At 35.1% G+C, this 13,418-nt stretch overlaps 1 protein-coding gene across 12 annotated transcripts in view; it reads right to left on the bottom strand.

Annotated features, from left to right (window-relative positions):
• EPHA5 (EPH receptor A5) overlaps positions 1 to 13,418 on the bottom strand; it is a 304,352-nt gene that overhangs the window by 95,520 nt on the left and 195,414 nt on the right. For all 12 annotated transcript variants that reach the window (XM_084889795.1, XM_084889801.1, XM_084889800.1 and 9 more), the window contains 2 exons: positions 7,187 to 7,311; positions 828 to 987 (listed from right to left, as the gene is read on the bottom strand). In XM_084889795.1, the coding sequence (XP_084745921.1) occupies positions 828 to 987; positions 7,187 to 7,311 (285 nt within the window). The remainder of the gene's footprint in view (positions 1 to 827; positions 988 to 7,186; positions 7,312 to 13,418) is intronic.

The following is a 13,418-nucleotide window of genomic DNA, read 5'->3' as shown; positions in this document are numbered from 1 at the left end:
TAGTTCTCTGCATTTCATAGTTTTATTGAAATTTTAATTTAATGATGTTTCTAATCATTGCAAAGTAAATCTCAGAAGTAAGCTCTTATTTTGTTGGTTTTCAAAAGGAGAAAAAAATGTATTTCATTTTCTCTATTTTTAAAATCACTAATTCTTACAAAGCCTGGCTTTTTAAAGTGTGTATAATGACATGGATTATAAACAAGTCTTCTTCCAGTCTGGTTTTAACATGTACTTTAAAAAAACAAGTAAGTAATCTAAATTTTTTGTTTGACATTAAAGAGGAGAAAGTTATGTGCTATTTTATTGGGGGTGGGGCGTTGGCATGAGAAAGGTTTTCCAATAATAGACCCTTTACTCAGCGATACTACCAGAGGTTCTGATTTTTTAAAACCATCAGACTGGTTCCTAAGACCCCCATTTTCTTGCCAAAATCAATACTCAGGAGAAGCTCCCTGTGGAGTTTCCATAGAAAGACTAAGCCTGGCTAGCGCTGTTCAATAAACCAACTGAAAAGTAAACGGCAATAATTCAATAACATATGGAAGCAGTGGGAAGGAAGTCTTTAAAAGCGAGGTTTAAACATTTCTTAGGGATCTCCTCGTGTTTCACCTCCCCACAGAATTAACTGGAGGAGTGAGGACCCAAGTGTTAACCCTCTCACCTCCCATGGCAGCATGCAGAGGCCTCCCCGCAGACAGGGTCAGGCCTGGGAGGCGGGGAAGGAGCGGAAGGCTGACAGCATGCCCAGGGAGCGTATCGATCCACTGACTCTTTTCTGATAACCATTACAGAGACGCGAGCTGACAGTAATTAAAATGACTTACACACTGGGATGGTTTCAAACTCAAATCTTCGACTGAAGACCCCGTAGCCTGCTGCGGTGCGTGCTCGGATCTGGAAGACATACACTGAGGCTGGTTTCAAGCCCTCCGCTGTCATAGTGGTCTCTTTCGACTTGATGATTGTGTAGCTGGTCTCTTGGTCCTGAGATTACACATGTGCATTCAATAAAAAAAAAAAGTCAACATATGAATTACTAATGACAGCAAAGCTTGAAATCATAGCCAAGAAGACAAATCAGAGACTAATTTGCTGTTAGTATAGATATAATGTTGTAGGAAAAAACAAACAAATAAAAAACATCTACACATACTAGGTGTGCTATTTATGGTGCTGTCTAGAACTCAGTGATGGTGGGTGACATGTCACTATAATTGCCTCTGGCAGACATAAATCTGCCTACTTTGAAAACACAACTTACAGGAGGTAAACGATCTTACGGACTATTTTAGTATTGTTATTTGTGCGCTTGTTGTTCTCAGAATGTTTTATTGGAGCATATTTAGCATGCTGTCTGTTCGCAGAAGTAGGAGACAGTGTCTCATAGACTCTCCAGTAAGACTTATGCTTTATAACTTTAGTGAACTTGATTTCTAACCATATTTAGGGCTTAGGAGAGGCGATGTCTGCTTCACTAGAGAACTTTCGTTTTAATTAGTTAAGTCTAAACAAAGAATATTTAAAAATACATAAAAGCAAAACATAGTTTCATTTTTTAAAACTTTCTATATATTTTTTTTTACTTTTCCTGAAACCTTATTAAAACAAATTTATTATTTGTTTGGATGTGTAGTAAATGGGGAGAGTGAAAACAATCATTGCAAGAAAATGGTTATTATTTAATCTTCATAGTGTATTAAAATCCAAAACAAATGCAAACCACAGTCCTTCTTCCATAAAGTTTACAATCAATAGCAGCACACTGTGAACATTGCTTTCCTGAGAACACTGAAATTGCCTGCTAAAATACAGCAAGTCAATTTGTACTTTTATCTTATTTCCTTCACTGTTAAAACTGGGGTAGAAAAATGGTGCCTGGATATCCTCCAAAGAGATGTTTTAAGAATGAAATAGGTAATATGTGTGTGTGAATATTAAACTGTAAAATGTGTGTTTTGATTGTCATAATTACTATTTATATGTTTTAAATAATTTGACATATCAGGCAACTTCTATCCATGTTCTATACTACCACCAATAAAATCTAAAATAACAACCTTATAAAACTCCTTCTTTCATAGAAGTTTCATCATTCCTCATTTATTATCATCAAACATGTAAAATTTATTTTAGGGTTAAATATATCCAAACTTCTCTCCAAATCAGTATGGTCTCATTTCTAATCCAAATAGTTTTCTGATTCACTCCATGCAAACAATTGATCTTCATTTTTTAAATACACAGATTGACTTAAGTGCCTAATCTTTAAAGTGTTCAGGAAAAAAAAAAATTTGAGAGTTTTTCAAAGAATTTAAAATAGATAATTAAATCCTATAAAATTTGACTAATAATATCAATAATTTTCTTCATTCACAAACATTTACTGATCTTCTCTCACCTACCCTAAGACCCCTTCTAAATGCTAAGAATACAGCAATAAAAAAGCAGACTATCTTTTAAAAGAAGCACTAGCTCCTATAAACTATTATGTTTACTGATGTTCTGAGTATGCTCAAGATTGTGACTGAATATTCAAGACTTTCTCGATGCTATTATACTTCCCAGTTTGTGAATGAAGTAGTAATTTTCAGTAAGAAACGATATAATACCTATTTGCTATTATTTGCAATTAGTTTGAAGAGAATTTAAGTTGGTGAAAAACAATCTAGAAAAAACTAAAGTTAGGATTCTGATATATTTGATATAGCTATAATTGTTACATAAAATATTAAAATTTATAGTGTAAAGTAAGAATTTAGTTTTTTTAGAAAAGTGCACAGGAGTATCAGTGTTCAAAATTCAGCCATGTAATTCCAGTATGTGTATAGATGTGAGTATACAGCTCAACCTCTTTTTTCTTTGATATGTTAACCTAAAAATAGAAATCCTTTCAAAGTGAGAAGCAACAAGCCTTTATTTGAGATCAAAGGATAGCTATTCAGTAAAGCACTGATCCATGCAGAAGCCCAAGTAGTGTTCTGATTAGAAGACAAGGGCAGAGGATATTTGTGAAAAGGAAGGGGGAACGAGAACATAAATGGAAGGCATTTCTATTGATATAGATAAGCTAACATAGTGATGTTAATTCTAAAACTTAAAAAAAAAATAGTTCAGTAGTCATCAGATAGTCATGATATCTGATTTTATGTTATTTTTACAAACAGTTATTTGGGATTCAATATTGCCTTAGGCCCAGGCCAAACATTTTGAATTGTTTGAACATTTTTAAAGTTTGATGCATAAAATATGCAAGGCGGTTCCTCTGGTTCAAACTCTGTTTTATAGTGGCTCTGTTTATTATTGTTTGACCTTTAAAATGAGATGAAATTATTCATTAAGAGCATCGCGAGCACAGAGAGAGATGGAAATAATGTACATAGCAACCAGCACAACTTCTACAACATCATAGCTTGCAGGTAAATTTGATTTAACCCTATAGGAAAAAACACAAGTTTACATGGTTGGAACTCCTAACTATTGAAGTCACAAGCAGTACAGCTTGCCAGAAAAAAAGAAGAAAAACATTGCAAGGAAATTGGGCATTTCCTCCTTGAAATAATGCAGTATCTAATATCAGTTGCATAAAATTATGCAACATTCTGATTTATCTGTTAATATTATGTATGTCTTAGTGGTTCCATCTCATAGATGTAAATGTGCATTGTCTCTATGAGTAGTTGAATACTATCTTGTTGAAGGACTTAGCAAAGCATATTTCTAAGGGATCAAAGTCCTTAGACACCCTTGTTGAATTACCTAAATATCTTCCAAAATTTGCCTTTGCTCCACTCCTTTCAATCACTGCCAGGTTAACATTTCCTCCATATCACAAATTCTAGGTACACATCTTGAACACCCACAATCACATGACAGCAGACTGCCAAGTCCATGGTTCAGGCAGTGGCTCTTGCTGCTTTCCTGCCCCCTCCCCCGCTGAGCAAATGAGCTACATTTCCCCAGCTGCTTAGCAAACACTGTTCACAAGCAGGGCGGGGAGGGCCTGGACAGAAGGAGCCAGCTGGCTAGCACCCTGCCCGGGGGCAGCTTCCCTTAGCCTCTGCCTTTAATTAAGAGATGGCAGTGGGCCCATCGCCATGCAGGAGCAGAGAGGCCCAATGACCTCTATTAGAGCAGGGCGATTGCAGGCAGACATGCCAGCTGGCAAAGGCATGAGCCCTGGAAAGCTCTGCCACCTGTGTCTGGCCAAGAACCAACCAGGGAAGTAGTGGTGGCATTCGGAAGGTTCCAAAAGGACCCTGGAAAGCTGTCAGGACCCCTGTCTTAATACACGGTATAAAAGCTCATTTTCCGTGTTTTCCCTCCCTTCTTCTGAAAGTGTTAAGCAAAATCAAAACAAACCTTTACATGTTTTTTATTGGTATGCTCAGTCATTTAGCTTGGCAAAAAGGTCTGGGATTTAATATCTTCATTATAAAAAATATATTGACCAGAAAAGTTAATAACTTCCCCAAGTAATGCATTATATAAAAGGTTTTGCTGATTTTTATTTCATGTAGGTAGGCAACTTATTATTTATTTATTGCGGAATGTATAGAACTAATTCTTCCCAAATCATATATTTTTTTTTACTTTGCGTTATATAGGTAATAAACTGTTTTAATACAGAATTATATGTAAAATATTAAATATAAAACCAAATCTTACTGAAATGATTTTAAAAGAAATTAAACTACAAATAAAATTCCATCACATGAATATAATCATTAAAAGAAATATTAATAGAAAAGAACTCTGCTCCACCACTTGTTGAGTAACTCTAGTAGCAGCCTGAAACCACTGCTTCTACATCACACAGGAGGGTCACAAGTAGGTTTACAGTTGTGAATGTATGAAACACAGAGTTTATTCTTATGTTATTATCTACTAATTATTGTATTATGTTTCATTCAGACACCTATAAACCTATTTTTGCCCACATCTATATATATGACACTCACATAGATGCTGGGAATTATAAAAATAATCAAAGTTTATTTATAAATGTGAAAAATAAGAGAATTTCCTTAAAGACAAAAGGAAAAACCAGACATTGGTCCAGCTAGTTGTTTCAGGTAGAAAAACTATGCTAAAAAAGAAGTGCTTGTAGAACTTTTAGTCTCCCTGATCTTGAATTTTATTTCATCTAAGAGACAGATATCCAGATGCATAGTTTTTGGTGTATAAATATTTTTAAGTGCCATTATGCATTTCAACTTTTTAAAAAATCAAATTTAATTACAATAAAAATTTGGGGACTTAGAATATTTAAAAAAAAAAAACAGTCTATGTTCATACACACACACATAGATCTAGTTACCTAACTTTGCATGAGTATTCAGTAAAAAAACGTTTATAAACAACTGAGTAAGAAATGCAAACTTTAACAAAATATATTTGGGTATAGAATGTGTTTAAATTGTAGACCTGTTGAATTTAGACTTCAGTTTGGAGAAACAGGGATCAGTTAGGGATAATTAATATAACATTTTACTTAATTTACTTGTTTTTTGCAATAAAATCTATAAACCATATCTCAACATTAGTTTTGCTGAGATGTATTCTCTTATAGCATTGTTGGTGAATAATGTATTTGATAAAGTATTTTTTGTGAAATATAAGTATCTTCATTTTATGTTCCCTAATCACCCAATAGTTTACATTAAGTCAATAATTTACATCAATAATTCCTAGGGAAAATTTTTCAAAAGACATAACTTCTGTTTACTCATCTATTTATAAAATTAATATATGAACATTGTACAGACAGACAAGACCTGGAAAGAATACGTAGCTAGCCCTGATCTCAACCTCCGCACACATCCTATTTTGTACTCTGTTGTACTTTTACACAAGTAATTGTCAAATCAATAAATAAAAGAAAAAATATATGTTCTATAATGCATTGAATTATTTCAATGTATTTACTTATACTCTTATCTATGTTGGATTTTAAAGTATTTTTTATTAATAAGTAATTAGCATTTTTCATTATATTCTTGCATTAGTATAAGCATAATAATTTATTCCCCCACTCTCTTCCCATGCATAGTTTGGGAAATGTCTTAGGTATTGCAAAATAAATTTTTGTACTACCTCTCCTCCTCTTCACTCTTCCTTAAGAGGGTAAGCGTGATGTCTCTGTGAGTCTGGGAGAAGCATGTGAGTCAGTGTGGTTGAGCCCTACCCTTCCCTCTTGGAATTTGCTTCTCTGTATTATAAACTACAATCACCCTCACTTCTGCTTCTACTTTCGTAGGACACATATTTCTAGGTCAGTTTCTCCTATCCACTAATGACGAGGCTGGTTCGGAACCCCTCTCTCTTCATCTCCTCTGCTAGAACCCTGGTTGTTCTAAGGGTGTATGCCACTCAGATCCAGACCACAAAAATCACAGTGAAATGGGCTGGGAGCTGGAAGACTCATGATGGCTGCATATCTAAGCCTAATACTCCAATCCAGTTTTAGAAATTATAGGCCTGTCTTTAGTTTCCATCTGTTCGATTCCTTTATCAGCAGCTCACTTAGTTGTGGATCCAGAAAAGAAGAAGTAGGATGATTATTGCCTTCAGACCTCAAAAACTATTATGACAAACATATAAGCATGGGCCCAAGAGTCAACCCAGGGAAGAAGAAATCGAGAAAATACAGGGACTGTAAGGCACACATTTCCAATTTTGGGCCCCAAATTTTAAAATAAACATTATGTACCACGTTTGGATGTTATGCTACTTTGTTATGGATTTTAAAAATGTATATGTTAGATACACATCTTGTCTCTTCACACTTCCTTAATAGCATAGGTATTATGCAGGGTTATTGTACACAAGCGCTATTTCTTGTAGTACAAATCAGTCAGTTATGAAGGTCAGCAACTAGAGTGTTTGTGACACTTTGAAAATGTCCTATGACTTCATCTCTTAATGCTGTGAAACCTAGTTAAGCTGATGTTAGACTACATGGCAGCGCCCGGGCAGCATGAACCAGTTGGCAGCAGAAGGACACACATAGCGTGCTCCCTGTGCACTCCTCACCTCCATAAGCATGACTGCAGAATCAATTGTCATTGATTTACACATAAAATTGCAACAGGCTTTTCTACAAATTGGATAATTGCTATTTCTAAAATGAAGAAAAAAGAAAAAAAAGAAGAGAAAAGGACATTCTTTATTTTGTTAGACCCACCTTTTCAAAATATTTGATTTCATACTCCAGGATGATTCCATTGGGCCGATCTGGCTCTTGCCAAGACAAAGAGATGCTGTTCTTTGCAATCTTCCCCTTTTTTACGTTGGTGATTGGAGAGGGGGCTGCAAAATAGTATAAATAAAGAGTAGCATGATTAACAGAGCCCTGAAATCACAACTGTGTATAATGAATATTGGCATTCCAGGAACGCGGTATAATAAAAATCCCAAACAATTAAATTTTTCTTTTAACCTGGAAACAATTTTACTTTCTCTATATAATACAAGTTTTTATAGATTGTAAAGTGTTTTACAAATATAAATCAACTAAGTATCCTGAACATTTTCTATCATAAAAATGTAATCACACAGAAACTAAAGTCTGCATTTTTTCTATAAAGCTTAGAAACATAAATGAATGATTTTACTTTTTCTTAACAAGGATATCTGTGTTGACAGGAAATACTTGTTTTTAAATGTATGGACTCTGTATAATAGATATATAATTATCTATATTACTACATTTTTGCATCTTTAAGGTTCTTTTATTTATTATTTGTGAAATTGTGAGTTCTATAATCATTATTAAATTTATATATTAAATATAGAGCATGTTTTCTTCAAAATTATGTTATAAAATATGTTATATTTTGAAAACAATTGCAAGTAAAACAAAAATTTTCCTTTTTTTCCATTTCCCACAAGTATATCATGAGATGTCAAATTCACCTATAGTGTTTTTTGTTATTGGCTACTGTCTACTAAAAAGTACAAGAAAAATTACTTTTCTGATGAAAATAGAATAAACTGTATGCTATTTCAGATATATCTGGATATTTTAAATTCCCAAACATATGAATATTTGATTCAACACCAATTTTTTTTTAAATTGTCACTTTTTAAAAAATATATATATTTTATTGATTTTTTACAGAGAGGAAGGGAGAGAGATAGAGAGATAGAAACGTCGATGAGAGAGAAACATCGACCAGCTGCCTCCTGCACACCCCCCACGGGGGATGTGCCCGCAACCAATGTACATGCCCTTGACCGGAATCGAACCTGGGACCCCCCCAGTCCGCAGACCGACGCTCTACCACTGAGCCAAACTGGTTTCGGCTCAATACCAATTTTTATGAGTCTGTTGATACTTGTGTGGACACTGGCTTTGACGTTATAAAGAGGTATTGACTAATATTTTTCTGATGTAGGTTACCTTTATTTTTGTAGCTTTTAGATTTTATAAAAGACATAGGAAAGGCTATAATCATCTAATAAATGGTGTGTCTATGTTATTATATATATATATATATATATATATATATATATATATGTGTGTGTGTGTGTGTGTGTGTGTGTGTGTGTGTGTGTGTATAGTACATATAAGATATTAAAGACAGCAGACATAATGAGTAGGGTATAATCAAAGTCATAGCCTATCAACAGTATTATCAACGGTAAAAGGCATTTGCTGCAATTCAATTTTATATACTCAGAATTTACATTTACATAAAAATGATATTATCTCAAGAGTAAAACACAAACCCAGATTTTCAAACAAGGATCACCACATGCGTGTCCTCTCACCCCACCTCCTGCTGCTGTTCTTCCGCAGCCCTGCCCAGGCTTTCCACTCTTAGGCAGTTCAGACACTCTTCTACCCAAGAGCCAGAGCACTTGGCTTTCATCACTCAGAGGTGCTTCTCCAGAGCTCTCCCTTTCCTCTGGGGCTCTCCTGAGACCTTGACTGTCTACTTTACCACTCGAGTAACTAACTGTCACCCCTGATATCTTCTTACCTCACCATGCCTTCTGCTCTTTTGATGTTTCATTTTCTCTTTAGTTCTTTCACTTGTATCTTCTAATATTATATCTTAAGTAGAGATTTTCTTTTTTTCCCATCCTCTCAAGTAGAATATAATTTTTGTGAGGGCAGAAATATATTTATCATACTCATTGCTGACTCTCTAGATTTAGAACAGTGCCTGGGACGGAGGAGCATTCACTAAGTATAAATTGAATGATTGACGGTAAAGCAGAATCAAAGTAATATACTAAAAAAAAAAAACTACACCTATTTTTAAATTATATGTCAAGGGGGGGGGGGGAAGGAGAGGGGGTTGGAGGGTCATGAGGCAGCCAGGGAAGTGAGGGCCAAGCACCTTGCATGAATTTTGTGCAGCAGGCCTCTAGTATAGGATAATAGGGTGATAATGACTTCAGTATTTTAATGTGTACTTTTATTTTTTTAATCACAGATCTTTCTTAATGTGCTCAATTCCATGAAGTTTTTTTCAAGAATAACAGTGTGCATTTAAAGCCCAGATTAACTAAAAGTAGTTTTGAAATTGCTGTATATTCACTTCTATGTAAATTGTAATAGATTGGCAGTTCTCACAGTCACATTTTGGTATAGGGTCAAAGTCCCTATTGATTTCCTGATGAGGGAAGTCATGCCATATTCCGCATGGTAGACAAAGCATCCAGAAGACAAGAAACAATAAAAGGTCAGCTATGTGCCTCCCAGTTCATCAGCATGTTTGTAGCAAAGTAGCAAAATGACTGAAGCAGAGGCTCATGGAAGACAGCAGTTTTTTAATGTCCTTTGATCAGTAGTGAATAGCTTTGTGCCTTGAATCATGAATCAGACTGACTTTCCCATTAGCCCTATATACTTATTGCACTATGTTACTAAATATACAAAGGCGGTCTTGAAAATTCTTCATTCACTTTACTACTTTGCAAACATTCTTCTTTTGACTGATGTATTTCTTATAAGTAACTGTCAGTTTTTACCCAATAATTGATGGTGTTGTCACCTTTCTATTCATAAATTGGAATTAACGTGTATGCTCTATGAAGGAAGGATTAATTTGGTTTCATTCACTGCTCTATTTCTAGCACCAAAAAAATATTTTGCATATAGAGATTTAATAAATATTCATTGAATGTACACATGCATGAATGACTAAATAGGAAATACATATATCATCATGTATCATTCAAAACTGATTTTGTCTTATCTTAGTTGCACAGATTAGGATCTTATTAATTGAAAATGTTTGCTTTATTTTACAACTTAATTCTTTAACAAAGTAATCAAATGTTTCAGAGTGAAGCTCTCAAATAAATATCAATGCACTTAACCAGGCTGAAGTGAAATATTTTGTTATTTATTTAAATCATTGAAAAACAAAAATTATGTATCATTCAAAGACTGCTTGATTGAATAAGGTCATTGTTTGCCAAAGCTGGTTTTCTCATGGGTTAAATACAGAGTGCCCTTTAAAAATGGTTCAGAATCGGGGAAGAACACCACTCAGAATAGTTTAGGAATAATATCCTCTCTGGCAAAACCATCTCTGCATCATTTGGGTAAAAGCTGATCCAATTGGGGACACTGTCAGCTCCTGGGGACATGATGATGATGCGCAAATTGTGAATGGCAGCATTCGCCCGCTACTGTAGAGTACTTTACAAGTATTGTGCACATTAAAATAATTGCAGCCAGATTTGTCAGCATCAAGGGCAGGTTTAATATATCTCATTCATCTTCCTCACAGATACCCTTTGCTCATTCTTTACCCGCTTAAGCTTTTATTAAGTAAGCCTGAAACAAAATGAGAAGGATGATTTAGATCATTCCTGATTATAAATAAAACTATAACTTTCCTGGTGTAAGAAGAAAATACTAAAGAAATCAAGTTGTGAATAAAGCATATTACTTTACATAACATCTGAGTTTTACCTTTTGGATATGTGGAAACATTTTAAGTTGTTTCTGTATAGCAGTTTTTATATGGCACTGACCTTTGAGGATCAGTGTAATAAGCAAAATAACCCCCCTTTAGGCTAGTAACAGTTCCTATTGTGGACTCATCATTTCATCTCTTGGAATCTTTAAAATAAAATTTAAAGTAGTTTTATATTTATAGAAAGATTACAAAGACAGTACAAACAGTTCATATATATCTCACACCTAGTGTTCACAATCGAGCATCTTATATCTGTCACTATTAATGAATCAATATTGATATGTTATTATTCACCTCAGTCTGTACTTTATTTAGGTTTCCTTAGTTTTATTTATTATCCTTTTTCTGTCCCAGGATTCCATCCAGCAAACCATATTACATTTAGTCATCCTCTCTCCTTAGGCTTCTCTTAGCTATAATAGTTTATAAAGTTTTGCTGGATCTGATGACTTTGACAGTTCAGAGGCATACTGGTCAGGTACTTTGTAGACTATCTCACCATTGGGTAGATTGGATGTTTTGCTCATGATTAGACTGGGCTATAAGTTTGCGGGGAGAAAACTATACAGGTAAAGTGCCATTTCATTACATCATATCTAGGAAACATACTATCAACATAAGTTATCACTGGTATCTTAACCTTGGTCATCTGACTAAGATGGCACCATCTGTTTCCTGCACTCTAACATTATTCTTCCTTCCCGTTTTCCATTCTTTGTTCTTTGGGAGGAAGTCACTCTGTAGCCATGCTTAAGGAACAGGGTTATGCTCGACTTCCTTGAGGCTGTCTGTTCCAATTATTTGGAATTCTTCTGCACAAGTGATTTGTCTATTTTCTCTTATTTGTTTACTCGGTGTTCATTTATTCATATCAGTAGGGATAGGTGGATATTTTTATACTTTGGGTTTCAAACCTAGTAATTTACTTGGTTTCTCAAATTATTAAACCTGGCCATTGATGACTCTCTCGGTTCTTATGTCTCTGACATAGCCTCATCACTGTGAGTTTGTGGGCCTGTTTATTTTAAATATCACTTTCTTACTTCCTGGCACTATAAGGCTAGCTATTCTAGGCTCATCTTGCTGGTTTATTGGGCCCGTCTTAAGGCAATCACTTTCCCTAACACCACTGGTTTCTTTCATGGGACCATGCTGTTATAAACCAATTCCTGCTGACTGGATATTATTGGAATTTCCTGCATAAAGGATATGGGTGTATCCCATAATCTTAATAAAAGGGATAGCAAAGCCAGAGCGGAGTGTAATCCTCTCTTCGACTCCCACCTGGCCCCCAATATTCCCAAATACTTTTCTAGTCTCTTTCATTTGCGTGTGGCCTTCTCCAGAACCCAAACCTTGAACCTGAACCCTGAACCATGCTGGACGTGAAAGGGGTTCCCACACGGACGTGAAAGGTGTGCTCCTTGCTCCTGGATGTCATTGCTTCTAGGCCCTCTTCCCTGACACAGCTAGGAAATACATGCATCCATATTAACCTGTGTATATCTATAAACATTCCTGTAGATAGCTATAAATATATACATGTAAGTAATTAAGCTAAACATAAGTATACACTGATGTCACCAATCAGTTACCAAACAGATTTTTCTAGCCTCTTTACCCTTATCTGTAACCTCCCGCTTCGGCAGTAGCTCCCACCACCCATTCACTTCAATTCTAGTAGATAGGTCTAGTGATTAAATAATTGCTCATCCTAACTCTTTGGCTTATCGATATGGATATGATAATGTAGAAACATATAACATCTCAGTGGCACAAGCAATGATATACAAAACCCTGTCATCCATTATTTAAAGCAACACATACCTCCCTCACTTTTCAAACACAGAAACACAGAGTTTAAAGCGGCACCCCCAGATGGAAAGAGTGTCAGGCAGCTCTGAAGTCAGACAGAATTGGCTTCTCCTCCTTTGGCAGCCAGCCAGGTTCTAGCTGTGTGTGTGTGTGTGTGTGTGTGTGTGTGTGTGTGTGTGTGTGACTGTTTAAGCTATTTAACCTCTGTGAATGTACTTTTTTATCTTTAGAATAGAAACAATGACACAAACATCCTATTTTTGTAAGGTTGAAATATGATTCTGTGCTTATAGGTATAGGCTGGGTGCCAAATAAATGCTGTTTAAATATCATTGGAAAATACTAGACAATTGTTTAAGAAGGCTTCTCGAATGGATTCTCCATAACTCCTTAATCCTCTAATGTGCATCAACCAAAAGTTGTTGTCTCTGCTCTGAACTTGGCACTCTTCTAAATGCTGGGAAAGATCAAAGGGCAAAGTACCTCTACAGATAAGATTTTCTTATTTCCTACATCCAGTGGATTTTACAACTCTGCATTAATAATTATAAGTAAACTTCCTTGCTTACCATAAAATTGCTAATGAACCCAAAATTGCTAATGAAAGAGAATAATGTATGCTTTATTGTTTTTAAAATAGAGTGAACCTTATGAAAACAT

This window comes from Pipistrellus hanaki (genome assembly GCF_964339955.1).
Source record: "Pipistrellus hanaki genome assembly, chromosome: 1".
NCBI lineage: Eukaryota > Metazoa > Chordata > Mammalia > Chiroptera > Vespertilionidae > Pipistrellus > Pipistrellus hanaki.
This window is presented reverse-complemented; position numbering and strand designations above follow the sequence as displayed.